The sequence below is a fragment of the Sorghum bicolor genome, chromosome 2 (genome assembly GCF_000003195.3).
Source record: "Sorghum bicolor cultivar BTx623 chromosome 2, Sorghum_bicolor_NCBIv3, whole genome shotgun sequence".
Taxonomy (NCBI): Eukaryota; Viridiplantae; Streptophyta; class Magnoliopsida; order Poales; family Poaceae; genus Sorghum; species Sorghum bicolor.
Genome location: NC_012871.2, coordinates 55,525,913 through 55,549,737, shown reverse-complemented (window position 1 = coordinate 55,549,737; position 23,825 = coordinate 55,525,913). Strand labels below are relative to the sequence as shown.

The window sequence follows — 23,825 nt, the reverse complement described above, 5'->3', positions numbered from 1 at the left end:
CAGTCGACGCCCAACTTGTCCCTAGGAAGGGACCCTGTTCGGTCGAGGGTCGGACGCCGTGTAATATGCTGATATCTGGAGCGCTGACCTTGGGTGTCTCGAGGGGGTCCCGATTAGACGTTCCATCCTTGTTTCCTGCGTCCTGACACGCCCTGGGTCGTTCGGTGGGAAGGCTGCAAAAAGAACGATGGGACAGAAGCTTGTTCCCTATCACGCCTTCCGTGACCCGTGTGTTAGGTGGGGAAGCGTCAGGTGCATTTAATGCTCCGGCCCGCGTGCGCGCGTCAGGCGGCGGACAGTGTCCTTGCGCCCGACGCCTCTCGGTTCGCTCGAGCCCGCTTCCGTTTTCGACGGCAGTCGTCGCTCGAGCCCTGACCGATTCGCTCGACGCTATTTCCGTCTTCGAGGCTGCGACCGTCGATGGCGGCGCATACGTAAGATCAGAGCGTCGAATTGAGGGTCTCGACCTTCGTACGGGCAATCTCATAATGCGCGTCGCTGAGGGTACCCCTTACCGATACCCTCGACAACTGTCTGGTGTTTATTATCCTATCAGTCCTCTTGTGCTACACCATGTTCTGGAGATTGCAACCCATTTGCCTGCTTGTGAAAGAGATCTTAATCTGAGAGCCTTTGTGTTTCCTATGTAGAGTAAATTTCTTAAGTATTGGAAGGACATTCCTATTCATTTGCATTCATTCTTGACCCTAGAGCTAAGCTCATAGGTATGCAAAGGGTCCTCCATTTACTTCATGAATCTAGTGGTACTGATTACACTGCTTACTATGCTGATGTGAAAACTGAGTTGCATAAATTGTTTGAGAAATATTCGAGAAAGTTTGGTGCAGCCAAGAATCAAAGAGTTCCTGGTCCTACCTCAGTCATAGGTAAGAGAAAATAGGCTTGGGGGAGAATTTTTGGAGGATCATATCTACGTGGTCCTTCAACTGCCTGATCTTCTTCTCAATCTACTGCTTCTGAACTTGCAAGCTATTTGGATAGCGACTACATAACTTCTTATGAGGATGGTTTTGACATTATCCTGTGGTAGCATGATCACAAATTAACCTATCCCATCTTGGCTATTATGGCCAGAGATATCATGTCAGTTCTTGTTTCCACTTGTTCTTCAGAGTCTTGTTTCAGTTTATCAGGCAGGATCCTAGAAGAACGACGCTGAAGCATGAAACCCGAACATGTGGAGATGCTAACATTGTTGAAGGACTAGGAGCTAGAAGAGAAGAGAGAGCAACATCAAGCTCCTGAAACCAAGGAAATTGAAGATGCCTTTGAGAATTTGTTCCTGGATGAACCTGAAGTTGTAGATGAGGCTACTAGTGCTGGTGGGTGAGAGATTGACATTTGTTTGCTAGGAGTGTTGGTACTTTTGTGTGAGTTGAGAGTGGTAGTGTCCCTCACTCACTTGCTTAGTTTTCATTTGAACATTTGAATAATGGTCTATAATATTGTTAAGACAGTAAGACTTAAGACATTTAGAGCTGGCTGCACTCTTTTTTCCTACCTAGGGTTTCTCACAAGGGTCAGTTTTACCTAGGTAGATTTTAATGAGGCAGCATTGCACAAAACAGCTCATTTTGATATCTAAATCTATTCTCTACATCTGTCATCTGTGTAACTGTGTTTGAATGTCATCTTTATACTGATAAAGTGATGAACTGATGAATATATTTGAAATCTGCTTTTAAATCTATGTTTATTGATATGTTATCTGTTCAACGGGCTATGGGCTGGCCTAGTCCTCCATTTTTGTCGTGCTTGATGGGCCAACCCGGTATGCAAAATGGCCTAGTCCTCCATTTTTGTCGTGCTTGATGGGCTAGAGGTTAGGCACGCAGGCTGGTAAGGCATGGCTCGTAGGGCATGACATGCCCCCTCGACAAATTAGGCAACATGTCGTGCCGGCCCGATGTCATGCCGTGCCGGGCCAGGCCGGCCTGCTGCCTAGGTATACTCGCTCATGTTACTGTGTGCGGGTCTGGTGTGTACACCTCAGCAAGTACCACTCATCGGACGCACAGAGCGCGTCCGGTGCTACCAACACCAGTGTTTGATGAGTTTTTCTTAGTGAGAAACACTCCCGTAACTTCTCTAAACTTTCCACCGACGCAATAGAAAATATATGTTTCATTTTCTCAAAAGCGCCGAATCCCGCTAGAGGAACCCAAACCCCTCCCTACCCTAGGAACTCCACCTCCTTTGCAAATGTGCTAACACCACCAAGTGTCCACCACCAATGGTAGTGCCCTGTTGAGAAAATGAAACACATATTTTCTATTGCACCGGTGGAAATCTTAGTGAAGTTGTGGGTGAGAAACACTCACCGGACGCAGGTGTTGGTAGCACTGGACGCTGCACCTGTGCGTCTGGTGAGGTGTCTATCTCTGGCGCTAGTGAGTCGAGCACATCGGACGCTCAACACCGGACGTAGGGTGTTTACTATTCGTGCATCTGGTGAAGACAGACATCTGCGAGCGTTTCTAACAAGAGCATCGGACACACCGGAGAGCATCCAGTGGTCAGCGTCCGGTGACCCTGCGCATTTTACACTCTCTCTACGTACGGATCCGGTGAGTACCGAATGCTTTTGGTGCTCACTTGACAGCGCCCAATGGTTTGGATGTAGCCGTTAGAGATTGACATGCAAAATTCAAAAGGACGACATGTGGCCGTTATCAGGGCACCGAACGTAGGGTTCCAACGTCCGGTGGCTCCCTACTGTGCGTCCGATGACCCTGTATCCTGCCTAGTAAAAGAGCCAACGACTCTATTTGTTGAGGGGGCTTATAAATAGAAGGTGACCAGTCTTGGAGGGTTTTCTCTTGCACTTTGGTACACTTGAGACATACTTTGAGCTAGAGAACACTCCATCCACTCATCTCCTTGCTTGATTGCTAATCCTAGTGAGATTCAGTGAGATTCAAGTACATTGCTTAGTGAGTTGCATCTAGTGGACTTGATTCTTGAGTTTGCTGCGGATTTCTTGTTACTCTTGGGTGTTTTCCGACGCCCTAGACGGCTTGGAGTAGCAAAGATGTTGAGCTCGTGATTGAAGATTGTTTCGAGCCTCACCAAGTGATTTATGAGGGGTTCTTGAGCCTTCCCCGCGGGAGATCGCAATTAGCTACTCTAGTGGATTGCTCGTGGCTTGGAGGATCCCCATCTTGTGAGTGGATGTGCGGCACCTATTGAGGATTTGGCTTCGAATTGCTAATTAGCTCGTGATCCATCAAGTGGGTGTATCGCCACAACGAGGACTAGCTTGCCAGAAAGCAAGTGAACCTCGGTAAAAAAACTATGTCATCTTGTGACGAGGGTTCTTTCTTGTGATTGTGTGTGATTAATTGGATATATCTTTTCTCTACAACGTCGGTATAACAATCGCTTTTCACTCTTTTACATACTTGCTTACCTTGCTAGTTGTTTAGCTTGTGTAGCTTAATTCTTGTTTAGAGTAGAGTCGTTGTGTAGCCTTCTCTTGTTGTTGTGGTTTACTGTTTAGCCTTGTACTAATTTGTATAGGTGGCTTGCATAGTTTAGTTGAGCTAGTGCTAGAATTGCTTCGTCATTTATTTTACTAACTCACTTACTTAGTGAAGTTTGTAGAAAATTTAAATAGGCTATTCACCCCTCCTCTAGCCATTTGGACCTTTTAAAGGTTCCTTGCAACCTTCTTCCAGCCCATCCATACAATAGTTAGCTATTCACTATTAATATATGACCTACTTATCTCTCTCACAAAGTTTTTTTATTTTTGTGTCTAAGTTGGTTGTAAGGTTACATCCTGCTTCTCCTCCCTCTCCTCTCTTCTTTCCTCCACCTCAACATTTAGCCGGCTTACAACCTACTATAATACTTCTTAGATGACAGTACAATTAGTGTCTATGCATGGACATACCCGTCTTAGGGGGGAGGGCAGCTAGTGTGACGGTCGGGGGCCCATAACGCTGAGGGACCCATGAGTATAGAATCTATAGTATAATATGTATTGCCTACTTGGCCCATACCAGCCATACGGAGTCGAGTTAAGGTTCAGTTTGCGCGGCTGCGGCGACCAACAAGTGTGTCCCTTTGACTCGCGCTCACGTGACAGCGTGCTGCTGCTGTGGTCGTTCCGCAGTTCCACTATTTGGCCAGCACCATCCTGTGTTCCCTTCCCTCAATCCCTCGGTCTCTATCTCGTGTAAATGTAAGTGATTTAATACTCTTGGCCGCATGGGCGTAAGGCGCCTGTACTTGCAGCAGTTTTAGGCCCTGTTTAGTTTCCTACCTAAAATTTTTTCATCCATCCCATCGAATCTTTGGACACATGCATGGAACATTAAATGTACATAAAAAAATAAACTAATTACACAGTTTGGTTGAAAATCGCGAGACGAATCTTTTAAGCCTAGTTACTCCATGATTAGCCTTAAGTGCTACAGTAACCCACATGTGTTAATGACAGATTAATTATGCTTAATAGATTTGTCTTGCAGTTCCTGACGAGCTATGTAATTTATTTTTTTATTAGTATCTAAAAACCCCTTCCGACATATTCGATGTGACACCCAAAAAATTTTCATCTCCAATCTAAACAGAGCCTTAGTGTTTATTTGATCCGACAAGTGATTAGTTAATTCTTACAGGGTTGCAAGCATCAAGCAATTGTAGCAAATAGTTGATCCATTAATTATTTATAATTATTTATTTAATTCATCGAGCCAAACAGGCTGTAGGTAATTTGTTTTAAGTCATTCTACATGACCATATTAGCATCAGCGAAAGTGTTGCATTATTTTTGTACTATTTTTTCTCATGACAACAAGTCTGATGTTAAGATAGATGATTTGTTCTTATATAAACTAAATATACGTTGTAAGTTAGTTCTTTTTAATAGTGCTATATCCTTTGATCGTTATATTAAAATATTAGATTATCGGGCCCTTAGTGTCTTGGTTGTCTAAGGGCACTCACAATGCAAGACTCTATCATAGAGTCCAAGACACTTAATTACATATTATTTATAGTATTTTGCTGATGTGGCAGCATATTTATTGAAGAAAGAGGTAGAAAAAATAAGACTCCAAGTCTTATTTAGACTCCAAGTCCACATTGTTCGAGGTAATAAATAACTTTAGACTCTATGATAGAGTCTTGCATTGTGAGTGCCTAGTCTGTATTGTGAGTGCCCTAAGGGCACTCACAATGTAAGACTCTATCACAGAGTCCAAGACACTTAATTACATATTATTTATGGTATTTTGCTGATGTGGCAGCATATTTATATTGAAGAAAGAGGTAGAAAAAATAAGACTCCAAGTCTTATTTAGACTCTAAGTCCACATTGTTCGAGGTAATAAATAACTTTAGACTCTATGATAGAGTCTGTATTGTGAGTGTCCTAAGAGCCCTAGAAATTGTTGAGACGGCCCTGTGCATGGGAGTGCAAGATGTCGTTAAGTCGTTATCTTGCCACTTCAGCTAATCACCACGAGTTAGGCCTTAACAGCACAAGTAAAACCATCCCACATAAAAAAAAAAGGAACACAGTCGCTTTCAGTTCGTTTTCTTTTCGTGGGAAGGCAAGCCCGAGCCAAGCCAGCGCCGCCGCCCCCACACCCTACTCCCTCGCCGCCGCTGCGACGCGGCGGACTGCCTCCCGTCCCATGGGCTGCGTAGGATCCACCCCGGCCAACAAAGATGCCGGAGGAAGTAGCGGTAAGAGCTCACGATCCCGATCCCCAAGTTCTTAGGCGATCCGCGCGGTTGGAATCGGGGTTTTCTTGGGGAACTACTGTTCTTCGGTCTCAGGTTTTCTAGGTCTCTTGCGAGGTTGCGATCTTGGAGGGCTTTGTGCGGCGTAATGCGGTACCGGTTGTGGTGAAGGGAATTGCGATCGATCGTGTGGTCGGAAGGGATGGGGTCCTGGGTGCTAGTTGATTAGATTATCAGTTTGAGGTCTTTGTAATTTTGTGAAGTCTTGGGGGGCAATAAGAGTGATGGCTTATTTGGGGACCTATTATTGGTTGAATTAAATGGTTAAGGATCAAGTTAACTGCAATTGATGTCTTGGTTTCCTGGATGGTAGCTTGAAAGAATTGCCAGAATGGAATGGTCGTCGTTCTGGGAGCCGTAGTAATTTGTGGAATCCTTTGTTCTGTAGTATGTCTTTATAGACATTTGAGTTTGTGGAACATTCCTGTGAATGTGAGGATGGGCTGTGGGGCTTGTACTGCTCTTGTAATGGCAATAGCAGAGTGTTCCTTCTAAAATATCTTAGTGCCACAGAAGCCTGAATTGGACCTGTATTTTTCTTTTGCATATCTGAATAATGTGTGGATCATGCTATAAATCAGTTTCTGACGTGTAGGTAGGAGAGCTGAATCTTAAATTCCATGAAGATGCATTAGATTGTCTTGATGAGCTGTCCTTTTGTTTGTTGGCACCATAGCTGTGTGAGGTGAAATGTTGAGCAGCTATGACATATATGGTCACCTTGGCAGTGTGTAGTGTCATACCTGTATCCGGAACCTTCAAGACAGTTGACTGATGACAATAGTGTGTGCTGTTGCATTCTATTAATAAGTGGCCAAACATGAAGAATGGACAATAAACGTGCCTATCCTGGAGAGTGATCCATGGGTATCATTTTTTATGCTTGATCTGTCTGTTTCTTATTTGGTAACATGCAGTCATGCACAGCTATGCATTCCTTTAGAGAGACTCATTGTTCTGATTTTGGATGCCTATACAATTATGACCAGATAAATTTTCGATTGCCAAACACTTATTGCCATTCTTTCTGCTTGTCTTTTTAGTGCTATCTGGCCTTTATTCTTACAGCAATGCACATAATATTTTTACTGTTTACATTGCATAGAATTGTACTTTTGTTGGTTCAACTGAGTACCTTATTTTCTGAATCGTAATGTTCAATGTTTATTGAGGAATATTGTTCAAGCATTGGATTTACATCTTGTTCTCAGTCATATACCAGTTGCCCTCTTGGTTTCTGGATAATCAGCTGCTTAGGTCACACAATCACTAAAATTAGCTAATTGATATCAAGAATTGGTAGGAAGGATAAACTTGCTAGTTGTCATAGAAGATGCATATGTGTTAACTAGACTACATAGTAAGAAAGTAGTTATCTAGCACAAAGAATAATGGTAGGAACTATAAAGGTTAAATCTAAAGATTAGCTTTTTTTGTTCCTTCAAAATGTGTGCAAGGGAATCACTGAATTATTTACTCTCAGTTTTATGTATATAAGCATGTCCCTGCCTTGTATATGTGTTCTTTCACAGCATCCTTGTTACCTTGTACTATCCCAGTCATAACACTTTTACTGATTTACTACACTGATTTAACTTTGAAGATTCTACATGCTTAACTAATATGATTTTTATTTGTCACCTTATCTAGTGACGTTTATGTTATAATATGCAGATGGCAATCATGGGACTAAGAAAGTGCGGAAGCCCAAAGCTTGGAAGCATCCCCAACCGATAACCATGGCCCAGCTCAGGCAGATGCGTGAGGAATTTTGGGACACTGCTCCTCACTATGGTGGTCAGAAAGGTATTCTCATCTTTGATTTTGTTCACTTGTCCTCGGCATATTGTTTGGTTTATATAAGTTGAGCTAATTCATCTTCCTTTGATCTGCTCAGATGCATAATTGCTTATATTTCTAGTTGCACTCTTCTTACTCCTTGCATTAACCATTTTGAACCTTGTACAGTAATTTGGGATGCCCTTCGAGTTGCATCAGAATCCGAGGTATCCCATGCACAGGTTGTTGTGGAAAGTGCAGGCATAATTGTTTCTAATGCTGATCTAACTCTCTGCTATGATGAAAGGGGTGCGGTTTTTCTGCTTGACTCTTTGCCTTTCTGTTATCTTTTCATATTTGTTCATTTTTTTTTAATAGGTCTGTTTTAACATTCCAGGTGCTAAGTATGAACTGCCCAAGTATGTTTTGAGTGAACCAACCAACCTTATTCGAGACAGCTGAATGGCAGCCGTAGGAAGACCTACAGATGTAAAAACTGTAAATGACTGCAGATGCCAAATTAATCTCTTGCTTTAGTGTCCTGGTAACTGGAGCGTGCTTGATTAACTTTCAACTTGCTTCAGCAACTTTCGGCAATAGGGTTTTCTATTGTTATTCGTAGCATACAGTGAACTCTTCCACTTCTAATGTCCAGATAAAGCTTTTCCGTACCCTCGTCTATTTGTTCTTGGTTCTACTGTAAACATGAGTCTGCTTCGAATTCTTTGGAGGGAGAATGCTGCTTAGATTGTTCTCGTCCATTATCATGATACAAGTTGGAGCATACGTTTTAGAAACATGTCACATATACTGCCAGATTTAGGTTTGTCTTGTATAGTTAGCGATCATTATCTGGTCTGGTCTGACATTGCATATGAAATGCATTATAAGGAGCAAATCACAATCTAGTCTTACATTATTGCAACATATCTGATGATACTGGAGTTTTGTGAATCCTACTACAACGTGGCACTGCTAGCAAGTTTCAGGCTGAAGAGATTCAGGACCTGAACCGGCTTTGTTGTGCTATTGTTATTCGTCTAGTGGTAGTGTGGCGTGGAGTCTGAGAAGAGCCTGAACCGGCTGAATGCCTCCTCCATTGTCCTCACCATTGCCAGCAGCTCCAGATCCATCCCTCCGTCTTCATTGGCGGCATCGGCGGTGGCAGGGTTCCTCCTCTCGCAGAGCACAAACCGGCACACCGGGCAGTTGCCATGCCCCTTGACCCAGGGGGCGATGCACCCCTGATGAAACATGTGGTTGCAGGGCGTGATCGCCACCTGCTCTCCGGGCAGGAATGTCTCCAGGCATACGGTGCAGGCCTTCTCTTCGGTGGTTGCCGGTGGTGCTGCACTCCTGGTGCGGAGGATGCCTCTGCCGCCGCCGCTGTCGCCTTGCTTCTTCTGCGGATCCGGTGGCCTGTATTCCTGCTTCCTGAGCTGATCCATGGCCTTCCTGAACTCCTCATCAGTTAGTCCAGTGTCTTCTTGACTCCGTCTCGGGTTTAGGGTTGCGCCACTGCCACTGCTGTCATGGACATGGTGGATTTGGAATGGTGTGTATGGCTGCAAAGGGTGCCTGAGCACAACATCAGTTGGCCAGACGCTACGGGTGATGATAGTGTCAAGTTCAAGTGTCAAAAATTTAATGCATCTGAAGTTCAGATTGAGAAGGCAGACAGAAGAGTCTTTTGAATTGTACCTGGAACTGGAACGCTCGAAAGGTCGTCTTCCGAACCTCTGCTCTGAAAGCCTCCAAGGGTAATCCTGGATCAAAATCCAAAAGCATGGCTTTGAACTTGCAAAAATGAACAATTAAATTTCCATCTCAGGCACAAGTGATAGACACTGCAGTTACTGCTCACTGTACTTCTTATGAATGAATTCACATCTCTCTTCAAACGTGCTAAGATGGGAAAAAAAAAACAGAGTTGGTATTGTACGGTACCCCATGATGCAGAGGCCAGGGGGACCTCCTCCTGCTCCTGGACGGCAACTGATGGTACAAGGCGTACTCAAGCTCATGAGGCACAGGGCCGTACTCCGGCCCGTAGCTCCCATCCGGCCGCCGGCCGTCAGTCATCTCCCACTCCAGTGACCACCGGAGAGTTCTTCGAGGGCGATGACTGATGAGTTCTTTGAGGGTGTCGGTATGTTTACATGTATAACCAGCCATCGATCCTTAAGATATATTGGGCTCACCACTCACAAGGTGGAATCAAGAATCAGGTGCTTTGCTGCTGATGCCCACGGACATAGAGGCTGGGGTTGGGCATCAGGTTCTCCTCCAAATCTCATCGGATCAGCCATGGTTCTCGGACGTTTTTTTTTCTTGGCGCGAGGCCAAATGATACATTGCAGCACAGGTAAGAGACAACTGCGGATCATGTTCAGATTACTCAGAAAATGGACAGTCCTACATACAATTACAAATGCACCAATTCCATTTCACATGAGCCGGTGCGCTACTGGGTTTCATTCGGTCAAGTTTGTTAGAAAACTAAATCTTCAGGTTTTGTTCAGTTTTCTAATGCTGATGGAAGATTCATGCTGAGGGATCCAGCTCCAAGATTGCTCGCCAGGTGGAATTAATAAGAATTTTCAACTTGAATGCACACAGAAAGTGAGCATCAGATTCTCCTTCCTGCCAATCATGGTTACAGCTGCCGCAGCAGCAGCGAGTTGGGGAAGGCTAAAGACGAAAAATCCATAAGAGTCACTCACCTCATGCTTATCATGTGATATTGTGCTTATAGTGAGCATAGAAACACAGATTTCTGAAGGTTTCATATTGCAGGATGGTTATCTGAAGATGTGCAATGTACATTTCCTACCACGAAATGCACTGACGACATTCTGCCGTGGCAGAATGTCATCTCTACATTTGTTAGGAAAATACATACAAAGTGATGACACTTGGTTTAGTTGACTTAAACTGGAAACTAGAGACCACCGAAAACATGCTCCAAAATTCATCTGAAACCAATCTATGCAGCTAGCCTCCCTTCGGAGCTGTCGCAGCTAGAATCTCTTCAGTCCTATGCACCAAAATCGAATCATGGAAACCTTTTGATCCTTGAATTATGTCCCACTTCTGCTTGCGGAGAACTGCACACTACATAACTCACATCTTCAACCTTCCTGCTTCCTATGCATCGTACTTGCAAAGGTTCTCAAACCCCATGTACTCATGTCGTGCAATCTTGTGAACCATGTTAGAGATGCCAACCCCACCTGTGCAGGTTGAAAAGAGGATTGTTTAGGTAACATGATCCAGAGAGTGAGATTTTATCAAAATTCCAATCAGGTGTAGAGAATGGTACCAAGAGAAAGCGCGCTGACAAAGATCATGAAGGCCAGTATGAAGATGATAAGCGATGCCCGCCCTAACCAGTTGATCAACTTCCTCACCGCGTGCTGGCCGATGAGGGCAGCAGCAAACGCCACAATGGTGAAATAAACAGCTGAAGAAAAGGCCAAGGAATCAAGTCAAATATGTGTATCACTGTTATAAGAGAAAATTTGCATGAACGTGAAAGAAACAGCTTATACCATAAGGCACTGGAAACCGGTTCAAGAGGTAGTATTCGACAACCGACATGGAAGATGAGAACATCATTGCAAAGGTAGCCGTAGCACTTGAAACCTATCATAGAATCAGATATGGAGGTGTTTCAGTGTGAATGCATGATTTGAGCAGACATTAAGGCCTTGTTTAGTTCCAAAATATTTTGCAAAATCGACACGGTAGCTCTTTCGTTTGTATTTGACAAATATTGTCCAATCATGGACTAACTAGGCTCAAAAGATTCGTCTCGTCAATTTCGACCAAACTGTGCAATTAATTTTTATTTTTGTCTATATTTAATACTTAATGTATGTGTCTAAAGATTCGATGTGACGGGAAATCTGAAAAATTTTGCAAAATTTTTTGGGAACTAAACAAGGCCTAAAACAGGAGTAGGGAAGCAGTGTACCTGGGGAGGGATGCCAAGCTCCAAGAACAGTGGCCCCATAATGAAGCCACCTCCGAGACCTAGGAGTCCACCGACTAGTCCCGCAGCTATACCGAATAGACCATATACAACTACCTGATGAAATTTCATGGTAGTTTGTTCACTTCCCTTTGAAGATAACACCCTCTTCCCACTCATCAGCCCAAATCCTTCATACAGTGTCACTCCTACTGACACTGGAACCTATGTCCAACCAGCAGAAAGATTTAATCATGTTGTGTTTGATACATGGGTGTGTGGCCAATATTGTAGATTTGTAACCACACACTAATCTTTTATATTCTAACATGTCATACCTGGAGAAGGTTCAAGACCCAGTACCATGGGGAGCAAGTAGCAGTGTAATTCTGAAAACATGAAAGGAAAACAACATAGGTGTTAAAATATTCCTGTTGAGAAGGCCCAAAGAAACTGGAAATATTGGAGACAAATCATACAAATGTACACAATATCCACTGAATATTAGACGAGGCCGATGTCAACGTCTAAATTTTAGAATGTAACTTTCTGCAGAAATCCTGACCTTTGTGACCTGAAGAACAAGGAATGCCACCCACACAAATGAGAGAAGACCAACCTCCTTCCAGTGAATGTTCTTTATAAGTGATGGCTGAAACAGTGGAAACTTTCTAGATTAAAATCCTTATAACTACAGTTTCAAAAGAATGCAGCTGAGTATATATATGATCATTAGATGTTTACCGCTTCATCTGATGAGAGGGTTTTTTTGTTTGCTGCCGCACCTGGTCCAGTAGGAAGTGGTGCATACTCTGCTTCCTCACCTACGATTGAAAAAGGTAAGGAACAGATTCTGCATTTTTGACAAATGAGCACATTTATTTCTCTCTCTTACCTGCAATTTGCTCCAAACGTTTCGCAGCCTCCTGGAAGAAAAGAAGTTTATCACATTACTATATTGTAGGATGTGAAAAATATGTAAGACAAAGCCTCATTGTTAACGAAGGAGACAAGAAAGTCACAAAAGATTACCCTTTGGATTATTGTCTCTTTCTTCCATGTCTCAATGCCCTTCAGAAAGGCTTTTGTGGATGTGCCTATTATCAAATTTGAAAGTGTAAGGTCATTCATGAATAATAGATGTGGTATTTCATAGTTTTGGGAACTAGTACAGAATAAGCACCTAGGAAAAGAATTATCAGGAGAACTGTGACCAGCCAGTCAGGAAATATGACATTAAAAATAACACCAATGCTGATCCCAAGCATTAGCATAGGCTGAATGAGCACGGCTAGGTCATAATCAATCACCGGCATGTCCAAAGTCGGATGTTTTAGCTTGAGATTATAGTAAACAGTTGAAACAGACGCTCCCATAATCATACCTGTCCCAAAGAGTAAAACATCTCAATAAAAGTAGTAAAAAATGATGGTCTACAAATAAATTATTTTTTATACAATGTTGTTATATTTTGTATGGATGCATAGAAATTTGGTAAGAAGATCTTTCTTTGAATCGCACAGAAAATAATGTAAACCAGCCATACAAAGAACAGATAGATAATTAAGTATGAACAAAAAAAAGAGTTCCAAGTAATCATGTCTCTACACCTGACAACTACATAGCCTGACAATAGACATCAAAAAATTAAGTTTGCAAGTGAAAGGCAATATCCAACAAGCAAGGTGCATGCATGCATATGGGCAACACACTAGTCATATGCTGGAGTAGTTTAGGATCCAATGTAGTATCCTTGTACCTCCCATCCATATTTTATATTTTCTAATCCTTTTGTACAGCTTTTGACCTTTATAGCCTATGCATGACATGAGCTCTGCATTGTGCTGAAAATTAAGTATTACTTCCAACAAAGGTAGAAAGACGATGAGGTCTACATTGTGCTAAAAATTAAGTATTACTTCCAACAAAGGTAGAAAGATGTATTCTGTCGACACATGAATCTATAATTATGAATCATCACAGGAACCTGCATGGCATAGAAAAAACTAGTGAAAAGAATAGCAGCAACTACCTGCTTTCAGGATATAATAAAACGATCCTAATTAGCCAAAGGCTCGCTTTCCAGAAGTATACTACAACAGCAACAGGACAGAAAAGATACCTGAAGACGCATACTACTGCACACATGAATCAACCAACAAAGGAAATAATACACTAAATAAGCTCTGTAGATCGATTGTGGACAGCGAACTGTTGCTTTCGGAGCATGCACACAAGAGGAAGGATCCACAGGAAGCAGTTAGATCCTCACACTTTGATATCGCAGTAGATGATTTTGGGTCAAACCCAATGATGAGTGTCAGCATCGGCACAAAGATCCCACCGCCACCAACTCCGCCAACGCTCCCGAATGCCGCACCGAAGAATCCGATCAGCGAGCCCAGCACAATTTGCCATCCAAGTTCCATTGTCTGTAGAAAGCAACCCAACAAGATTCACCAAAGTGCAAGTGAAAACATCATGGGTTAAAAACAGTAAAGAATAACTGTTGAAAAGTACAGGTCGGATTGGATCACGACACTGCTATAGGCCATCTCAAATTCAATTGGATATAGCTCAGTTAGTTCTGTCTGCATGACCCAAACTGGATTCCATGATAAATCCAGACCAGATGAGCTCTGACACTCGGAGCCTACCAATCATATCCAACATTCTAACTTTGTAAACTTAACCCAACACACAACTGTTAAATTTAGCAACTTAGTTTTTCTGGGAAAAAAAACCCCGAAGCAGTGCAGTTTGTAATTACCGGCCACACGTGCTGGTACGAGTTGCCGTCGCTCTTCCACATCAGATTGGCCACCTTCCGGAACAGGCTCATCTCCTCCTCCGGCGCCACCGCGGCGCGAACCAGCGACAGCCTCCGGTCGGCAGCGACGGCGACCGCGGCCGCTGCCGCGAACGCCACGGCCAGCGCGACCGCGGCGTGGCACTTCCTCCCCATTGCTTGTCGGCACCACCAGGTGAAGGCAACTGTGCAGTTCCTTCCCAAGAACCGAAAAGTATCCAAGGAAGATTGGAAGGTCGGCTTTTGGTTCTCGGAAATCACGGGATTGAAATTAAGGCGTTCTTGCGGTCTCGGTCGGGGCTGGGAGACGTGCAAAGGGCGCAACTTTTCTGGGATCCCGGGTGGGTCTCCGTGGAAGATACAGGACGAGGAAATTAAATAAAACTGGAGAAATGGCGGCGGCGATTGTTCAGAGCGGAGGGGACCTGCAGCAAGTGGAAAGAGGGAGATGGCAATGGCAATGGGGGGAGACGAATTGGGATGTGTGTGTGGAGGGATAGAGAGAGCGAGCGGCAGGGAACGTGTGAGCTCAGCTTGTGGAAGACGGGAAGGCGACGAGCTCGGTGCCAAATTTAGAAGAGGGGCCTTTTTCTGTGTTTGGCCCCTGTACAATCTCATTTTTCTACATACAGAACTCGGTGCTTTGCTGCTGCCTTTTCTTCTTCTCCCGGCCTTGTTCAGTTCATATTGAATTTTTAAATATATATATATATACTCCCTCCGTCCCTAAATACTGTTATTTCTAGGAGAAAATTTTGTCCACAAATACTGCTATTTCTACTAGCATACTTAGTCCACCAGCCCATTTAATTATCCTCGAAACTTGCGTGGTTCACCAACTCATTTAATTTCTTCTAGGGAGTAGTACTTTGGCGCATGGTAATTGGTTGGTTGACATTAAATGCAGCTCGTTGGAACCAGAGAATCATGACTTAACGTGCATGATTAAATAGTGGAACCTAAATTAATTAAGGGTAGAATGGTCTTTTGTTTGTCACACTAATCTGTCTGAAATCTGCTAGAAATAGCAGTATTTAGGGATGGAGGGAGTATATAAAGTATTAAATATAAATATAAATAAAAATAATTGTATAATTTATCTTGCGAGAAAAATTTTGTAAGTCTAATTAATCTATAATTAGATATTAATCAAATAAAATAAAAATATTATAGTAGCAAAATCCAAAAACTTTTCACATCTAAACGAGGCCATACATATATTACGTGGTTACAGAGGTTTTGTTTTCTAGGTGTTTTCGGCAAACATGTCATGTCATGTACATAGAGCAAAATACTCTACTTCCACATAAAATCTTTGTGAGAGAAATTATTCTGGCTCTTGCTCGCTGCAGCTACGGATGCAGCAGCTCCATATATGGCTGTACAGTTGCAAGCTGGAGCCACAGCAAATAACTTGTGTCATTAACGTAACAGCGAAGTTAATGATCCACCCTCACTGTCACTGTGTAGATTACTGCCTGCAGGCATAGGTGTCCAACTGGATGCTAATATATCATATATATGGTGTATTTCAAATTCCATAGGAATGGTATGACTTTGATTTGAAAAATCCTACCATGTCAGGTCCTCTCATAAATTTACTCTTTTACATCAGATCACAGTTGTTTTGTAATAGTAAAAGGTTTGTACTCAAACTTCCACTAACGGCGCTGGGGATCCAAACATTCAGGTCACAGTTGTTTAATAAATGTTCCCGGTCAAATTTCCATGAATAACAATGGCATGGCGTGTTGGGATTTGCATGGTTATTATATTTTATTATTATGTATTAAAAAAATGTGTGCAGGCTGCACGTCCATATAGCTGAAACAATATTCTGAGAAATACATGCATAACTCATAATTGATATCAACGTCCTGTTATAAATCTAACATTAAAAAATACAAAAGATGGAAAGTAGCATTTTTAACAGAAATTTTACACTATTGGGCAACTTGTCTTCTTAGACCAATGTTAATGGGATTTCATGGACATGACATTGTATTGATGAAGAAGGATGATAAAAGTTCTATGGAGGTAGAGAGAGTTTTATAGAGATAAAATTATTCTGAATTGTTTTCCAAAATATGTTTGTGTTCGAAAATGAGACATATGAAATCTTCATTAAGACTGGCTATATGTAAATACATAACCTACATTGAAATTTCTTTCGTGCATTCTCAAAAGGATTTAGAAAAATAGTGAAACTAATATTTTGTGAACATAACCAATTTGAATGATAAACTATAATAATACCATGTAATTTTTCTTTTTGGCATCTTGTAAAGAAATAAAAGGTTTTTTTCCCCGAGACATACTTTGAGCTACAAGTATAGTAGAGAATCTAGGTACTGCTGCAGAATACGTTCCCCTTTTTCAATCAAGAAAAAAAAAAGACAAAAGCTTCTTTTGGTGCTATCCTTCATTGGGGACAATGAACCTAGCTTCCTCGTCATCGTCGATAGCTGCCTGCCAGTATGCATTGCCACATTGTCCATGTGGAATGCAGGGTTCATGCCACAAGGCCCACAAATATTGAACCCGCCGTACCCCCCCCCCCCCCCCCCCCCCCCTTTTCGGTTTGTGTATACGTGTGATCAATCTTTTTTCAACCACGCAAATTTCATTTTCGGTCGGGCAAACTTGCAATTTTGATGTCCTTTTCGTGGAGGTTGGTGAGGTTGATTGTTGAGGGCTAATAATGCCATGTTTAATAACATGGTATGGACTAGTAATCGTTTTCGTCACATAATTTAAGAAATTGGATATAGTTCAATTGATCATGAAATAATCATAATTTTAGATGCCCTAAACTGGTAGTGTTTCATTGAAGTATTACACAAGTAACCCCAAACGTACTACATAAGGCCCTTGTGACCAGCAAATACACCTAATTAATCACCTTATTATTTTATTTGGTCTGCAGCGGTTGCCGCAAGGTTGCGATACAATTACTACTCCCTCTATTCTAAATTATAAGTCGTTTGACTTTTTTAACTCCAAGTTTGACCACTCGTCTTATTCAAAAAAAAATTGTACAAACATAGTTGAATTTAAGTCATTCTTGTAGAACTTTTATTAATAAACCAAGCCACGTCAAAAGAATTGATATTTGTACAAATTTTTGAATAAGACGAATGGTCAAATTTGACGTCAAAAAAGTCAAACGTCTTATAATTTGAGATGTATTTAGTATATGATAAATCTTCTTGTTAATATGAAAACAATGTCTAGTTATTGTGGATGTTCCAAAAAAAAGGAAAAAATAGATTATTGCACAGTTACTATGAGACAAGTTTTAAAACTTACTGTTTTTTTTTTCGTTATAAGGATTACATATATTTACATAAGGCTTGAGGACGATGGGTGCATCTGATCGGGTGGATGGATGCGTTGCGAGTCCTGGGAGGCGCTTGAACATGTCACTGTGTCAGTGTTGTCGCCACAAGTTTAGGTGCCGTACTGCCGTGGTCCTGCATTCTTGTTTTGTTTATAGTCTCGTGTGGTGAGGATTCAGTTGGAATTTCCTTGGTCCCCATGTATTTGGCAATTGTTTTACTACTTATATAATATATGAATATGCTGCATTGCATCCATAGTTCACTATACGTACCCATTAGGTAAAGGACACCACCAAATACATATGACGATACTATACTACTCCCTCTATTCCAAATTATAAGGTATTCTAAAAATCCTGAAGAGTCAAAACATCTTAAGTTTAATCAAAATTATGAAAAAAATTATAAAAATTTGTGACACCAAATAGATATATTATGAAAATATAATTAATAAAAAACCTAAATATACTTAGTTAATATCATAAATATTATTATCTTATCATATAAATTTAGTCAAACTTAAAATGCTTTGACTCTCTACGATTCTTTGAATAACTTATAATTTGGGATGGAGGGAGTAGTATAGTAATCAAGTACCAAATACACATGACAGGTGAACTAAACGCCTTAATTGGGTTGAGTTTTGGCGTGCTGCATTGTTCAAGTAAACCCAAGTGAAAAAGGAAGGCGCTGTTGAACAGGACCTGCGCAACATATATATATATATATATATATATATATATATATATATATATATATATATATATATATATATATATATATATATATATATGTTACTCTCATCTATGTATCTCTAGGTTTAATGTGTATATGAACGGACGAAATGTATATAGACAAAGTATATGATCATACTAGACCATCTAGAGTGATATGTATGTTAAGTATGCATACATACATAGAGTATATGGTTATACTTATTGTATATAATATAGTAGTGGCATTTTAGTAATATATTTAAAATATAAGTTTTTTTGAAAAATTTTCGCGTGGTAAGATCTAGAGTATCTTAATATGAGTATATAAACATACTCAAACTGATAAACAAGTATGAATACATACACAATGTAGTTTATTGAAGATGAGAGTAACTACACGTACGTGTACAAAGGAATTTCCCTATATATATATATATATATATATATATATATATATATATATATACTACCTCAAAGTCGTCGTCAACCGATTAATAACGCACTTTTCATATTCTATACAATTGATTAGATATTTTTAGAAGAATATTCTATTGATTTGATGATCTCAAAGGTAACAAAGACGGATTACTGCTATATATATATATGGGCCCAGCAATATATTGGACTGCTGTGGTTCCAAATAGTACATTGTTGATGTGATTAACGGCTAATAAGTTCCAAAAAAAATGATTAACGGCGGTGATGGGAATTGAAAGGATCGGAGAGGACGACACGACACGACACGACACGTACTGGTCGGGATCTGGAATGTGACAAGCAATGCAATGTCTCGTTTCGCTGGTGGTAGGTATTTGGTGAAGGATGGGACAATCTTTTTGTTTCCCCCACTTTTTTGCAAATCACGAGAGCTCGGAAAGGAACACCGCCGTAGTGGCCAGCCGCTTCCGATCCGGGATGGGTCACGACACTGCTAGCTGTTTTGGTGTTGGTAGCCATTGGTAGGAGGCGCGGACGGACGCGCATATATAATTCAGGCCTTGTTTAGTTTACAAAAATTTTCAAGATTCTCCGTCACATCGAATCTTTGGTCGCATGCATGGAGTATTAAATATAGACGAAAATAAAAACTAACTGCACAGTTCACCTGTAATTTGTGAGATGAATCTTTTGAGCCTAGTTACTCCGTGATTGGACAATGTTTGTCAAATAAAAACGAAATGCTACAGTAGCCAAAAACAAAAAAAATTACGGACTAAACAAAGCCTCAGCTCCGGTACACCGTACCCTAGGTCTTGTTTACTTCCAAAAATTTTTACAAAATATGAATAGTAGTATTTTCGTTTGTATTTGACAAATATTGTCTAATTATAGACTAATTAGGCTCAAAAGATTCGTCTCGTCAATTCCGACCAAACTGTGTAATTAGTTTTTATTTTCATCTATATTTAATACTTCATGCATACGTCTAAAGATTCGATGTGACGGAGATTCTAAAAAATTTTGCAAAATTTTTGGAACTAAACAAGGCCCTAGCCGGTAGCCAGCAGCTTCGCGTCGTACGTCCTTTGATTTGTATCACAGTACTGCTCTACACACAATTCAATGGACTAGTAAGGAAAGCTACTTTGTGTTACCTCTCCTACAGTGTACTCTGTGTAAAGCTAACTTAAAACTGTTGGAGTAATCATTAGGACGACTAAACCACAAAGACAAGACTTGGAAAGTGACAGCCATTTCAGACTTTTCAGTAAAGAAAAACAGCAAGTACTCTCTCCGTTCAAAAAAAATGACATTTTTTACTTTTAGAAATCGTGTTTGACCGTTTGTCTTATTTAAAAAATTTATGTAAATTATAAAATAAATAAATAATTAGTAAATTATCTCTAATGATAAAATAGATCTTAACAAAATATATAATATTTATATAAAAATTTTAAATAAGACGATGATTAAATAAAATATCTAAAATTCTAAAACGACACTAGAGAGTAGTGGTAGAAGCGCCCCGACATCTATGGTGAATGCATGGATGGGAGGATTAGCTCTACTATAGCCGCTTTTGACTCTTTTTCTGGGTGGGATATATCATATATGAAGGCAATCAATGACCAAGTGTGTAACTATCACTCTCAGCTCCCTATCACTATCGGCTCGAGCCATAAGATAATAGAGAAATATTACTATCAGTGGTAGTCTCAGTATCACTGCCGGTTCAGTGATGTGCCATTGCTGGCTCATGGCTTGAGCTAGCAGTGATTAGGGCTCCAATCATCTTAGGATTGTGGCTTGAGCTAACGTGATAAATTCCTCCCTCAACACCAACAAAACGGTCTAGTCAGAGAGATGCCGGAGCATCCCCTTGAATAAGCGGAGGTTCTACGCAGGCTAGTAATTGGCCAGTCTCAATGCATGTTTCATGAGAGTGTCATGCACATTAAATATGGTGTCATATAAGCAAAATTGCTGACTTGGCAGGGTCATTAAATGAAGAAGTTTCATGAGATGAGAGAGGAGTTTCATCTCCATGAAACTCTTGTGGCTCGGTTACCTAGTTTATAGTCTTGATATCTGTGTCATGAAACTATACATTAAGACTGGCCAAGAGTAGGGATTTAGTTTGACTGGCTTTTTATGGCTAGGACAATTTGAGTTGTAGATGATGTTTTGAACACTTGGTTCCACCAAGCACAATATTAGTATTCTCTTGACAGTACAACTTGTCCTATAGCTCAATTTCAAAATATAAAAGGAAGTAAACTAGCTCTTTGAGCCTTTGCAAACTATCCTTTTGAGTTTGGGGGGGGGGGGGTGCGGGGGGACTGTAATTAGCAGTTACCTGTTAACTGTTGTGTTTGAAACTCCTCCCAATCACTTTGGCTTCTCGCCGTAGTGTGCTCGGAACACCTGTACTGTTCGTTGTTTCCCTCTTAATGAAAAACGGGAATGACCCGATCGTGAAAAAAAAGTTTGGGAGGGGGGGGGGGGGTCTTTGCACTAATGATTAGCTGTCAAACACTTCGAGAAGTCACTAGACATTTAATTTTATCATCAACATCACGACGAGGCCGCCAGAGGCGGAGTGGACCAGGTGAATTTGATGCCAAACAGTGAGTCTCCTTGAGTTCGCCCTTGTCTACGCTTTGGCCAGGCGATACCTCTCTAACCAGGGCCACACACCATTTCAAAAAGGAGAAAGAAAAAAGAAAAAAGGCCACGCACACATACATTATGTGGTACATCGGCCATTATTTAGATTTTTTTCTATTCACATTTAAATTGGTTTTCTCTGTATTCTCTCAACCATAGATTGATTAGCTTGAGTCAGCTTAGCGATCCATGTATGGCTCTAGAATTAGATTGATCCCGATCCTCTTCTTTGGATCAAAGGAGATGAAGTCGGAACTATGTTTTTTTACATAAAAAAAATCTATATACTCCAGCTCTAGCCTCTTGGTAGGACTGAATGGTGGATTCGTGGTCCGTGGACATGCATGGTGCGTTCATGTCAACATGTGGACACCACACCAATCTGAGTGCTCTCTATCCATTGCTGTCGCTGCGTTGTCGGTGACACGTGCGTTAAGATCACACACAAGAAGGAGTAGTATGCGCATGCTTTTTATTTTATGAAAAAGAAAGAATGAACTTTTTCAGAAGAAAAAAAAAGTGACAAGAGAGTACACGTCTTGTCTAGCCAAGATGACGCCGGCGGCCCCTGCAGCAGCAAGGAAGAGAACGAACGGAAGAAAACACAGCACAGCAGTATGGTAGTATGCTGGAGATCGAGTGGATATAAAAGAGGCAACCGGAAAATTCCCTAGACCAGATCATCAAGAAAATGAATCTGCAGATCAGATAAGGAATAAGAGTTATGTAGTATGTATTTGTCGTATCTGAGCTGAGCTCTGCAATTCCAGATAAAAAATACGGGAAAGGGAACTCTGTGTTTTTTTTCTGCTGACCTGGTGTTTTCCTTCATCCTTATCTCCAGAACCGCTCCCTCCATAATCTTAGCACTTTTGGAGAGTGACGTGTACGAGTGTAGTGTACAAGAGCATTGAGGATGCTGTTTATGCTCTCCTTTCTTTTTTGGTCGACAAGGCATCATAACTTGTGGGTGGCAAAAAGTTATCAAGACGCCTTTGCCAGAGCCTTGCTAAGTGAGCACTAGAGCTAGCGTGTTTTGATTTGAAGAAAAAGCGTGCAAGATATTAGTAAGGCTTACTTTATTTTGCGGCTCATGACATAAAGTATTATTTATTGATTTATTATGAGAGAAGAACACTGGATTCAGCTGATAATCTTAAGCAGACAGGTTAGCGGAGAGAAGAAGTTGTGTTATTAAGGTTTAATTATGTTGAGATCCGGCAACCAACACACCATCACCTTGCATTGGACCCTACGAGACATAATAATATAGCACAAGTGCAAGCAGGGTTCTGCCAAGATCTCTCAGCAAATTGCCAAATACAGTACCAAAGGCAAGGGGCACACGGGACGGGAGCAAGAAGATCCATCCATCCATGGGATCTCTCGCACGCTCGGGCCCGGACAACATCATGCTGGCATGCATGTCAAACAACTCACCAGCACCCCAACCGTTAGATCCACTGGATAGACGGTCCGGATCACGCCATCGGCTGAACCAGTGTACAAGCCTACGAGGTTTACGTATAGTATAGGCCACCATGCCAGCTTGTATGAGGGGGATCATGTTATAAACGACGTATATTAATTAATATGAAGTAAACAAAAATCAATCACAGCGAAGACACACGATTTACGTGGAAAACCCCTTCAATGCGAAGGGGAAAAACCACCGGCACCAGCCGGCAACAATTTCACTATCTCAAGAGTTTTGGGTTACACGCATATGGCGGCTTATAAGAGAATCAAGTCTCTATGAAACCCTAGCAAGGGCATATATACGTGGAAAACCACTTCAATGCGAAGGGAAAAAACCACGGGCACCAGCCGACAACAATCTCACTATCTCAAGAGTTTTGGGTTACATGCCTATGACGGCTTACAAGAGAATCGAGTCTCCATGAAACCCTAGCAAGAGCATATATACGCTCCGGCCCAAGCCTCCGGCGACGGGCCTCCGCTCCGTCAGAAGCCCGGGCAATATCCTGAAGTGAATTTGGAACAACTCCAACAGATCATTCTAATGAATCTGGAGTGCTCAAATAATTTACAAGTAGAGGGATACGTACAAGTTTTTGTTTTCCTCTTAGACTAGCTAGGATTCGCATCAAATTCTTTTCCTGGCCAGCCAGCAATCTTTTTCGTCATGCATGGGAATACATCCTTTCAGTATCTTGCATTGGTCCCTCTATTTATGATTGAATGCTTTGACCACTGCGGATCTCTTGATAATTATTGCTTCTTGATAACACACTGACGGATGCATGCTTTCAGATGACAAGTCCTATGTCAGTGTACAATCATCTGGGATAATGTACATGGCA

General features: G+C 41.4%; 3 protein-coding genes across 4 annotated transcripts; 1 reads left to right on the top strand and 2 right to left on the bottom strand.

Moving 5' to 3' along the window:
- On the top strand, positions 5,496-8,458 carry LOC8055548 (ubiquitin domain-containing protein 2). The gene is made up of 4 exons (XM_002462209.2): positions 5,496-5,718; positions 7,450-7,581; positions 7,744-7,863; positions 7,952-8,458. Exons 1-4 carry the CDS (start codon positions 5,667-5,669, stop codon positions 8,014-8,016), a joined length of 369 nt encoding a protein of 122 aa, XP_002462254.1. The 5' UTR covers positions 5,496-5,666; the 3' UTR covers positions 8,017-8,458.
- LOC8055547 (E3 ubiquitin-protein ligase RNF165) lies at positions 8,418-10,110 on the bottom strand. Of its 2 annotated transcripts, none has more exons than XM_002460040.2 (3): positions 9,502-10,110; positions 9,256-9,320; positions 8,418-9,159 (listed from the first exon to the last, which is right to left on the bottom strand). In XM_002460040.2, the coding sequence occupies exons 1-3, from the start codon at positions 9,727-9,729 to the stop codon at positions 8,595-8,597; spliced, it is 858 nt and encodes a 285-aa protein (XP_002460085.2). In that variant the 5' UTR covers positions 9,730-10,110; the 3' UTR covers positions 8,418-8,594. The 2 variants fall into 2 exon arrangements, with proteins under 2 accessions (XP_002460085.2, XP_021308719.1); XM_021453044.1 differs by having other exon boundaries at positions 8,418-9,132.
- Positions 10,301-14,897, bottom strand: LOC8055546 (sulfite exporter TauE/SafE family protein 3). Its single transcript, XM_002460039.2, has 12 exons — positions 14,298-14,897; positions 13,800-13,959; positions 12,711-12,911; positions 12,560-12,624; positions 12,423-12,453; positions 12,272-12,351; positions 12,093-12,179; positions 11,866-11,916; positions 11,531-11,752; positions 11,106-11,199; positions 10,877-11,017; positions 10,301-10,787 (listed from the first exon to the last, which is right to left on the bottom strand). The coding sequence occupies exons 1-12, from the start codon at positions 14,490-14,492 to the stop codon at positions 10,702-10,704; spliced, it is 1,413 nt and encodes a 470-aa protein (XP_002460084.1). The 5' UTR covers positions 14,493-14,897; the 3' UTR covers positions 10,301-10,701.

Excerpts from the sequence above, each read along its gene's own strand:
- LOC8055546 (XM_002460039.2), bottom strand. The coding sequence starts at position 14,492 with ATGGGGAGGAAGTGCCACGCCGCGGTCGCGCTGGCCGTGGCGTTCGCG. Across the intron at positions 11,917-12,092 it reads TTGTTCTTCAGGTCACAAAG|AATTACACTGCTACTTGCTC; the intron begins GTCAGGATTTCT and ends TCATGTTTTCAG. Across the intron at positions 11,753-11,865 it reads GGGTCTTGAACCTTCTCCAG|GTTCCAGTGTCAGTAGGAGT; the intron begins GTATGACATGTT and ends GGTTGGACATAG.
- LOC8055547 (XM_002460040.2), bottom strand. The coding sequence starts at position 9,729 with ATGGCTGGTTATACATGTAAACATACCGACACCCTCAAAGAACTCATC. Across the intron at positions 9,321-9,501 it reads CCTGGCCTCTGCATCATGGG|GATTACCCTTGGAGGCTTTC; the intron begins GTACCGTACAAT and ends ATTTTGATCCAG. Across the intron at positions 9,160-9,255 it reads TTCGAGCGTTCCAGTTCCAG|CGTCTGGCCAACTGATGTTG; the intron begins GTACAATTCAAA and ends CATCACCCGTAG.
- LOC8055548 (XM_002462209.2), top strand. The coding sequence starts at position 5,667 with ATGGGCTGCGTAGGATCCACCCCGGCCAACAAAGATGCCGGAGGAAGT. Across the intron at positions 7,582-7,743 it reads TCACTATGGTGGTCAGAAAG|TAATTTGGGATGCCCTTCGA; the intron begins GTATTCTCATCT and ends AACCTTGTACAG. Across the intron at positions 7,864-7,951 it reads TCTCTGCTATGATGAAAGGG|GTGCTAAGTATGAACTGCCC; the intron begins GTGCGGTTTTTC and ends TTAACATTCCAG.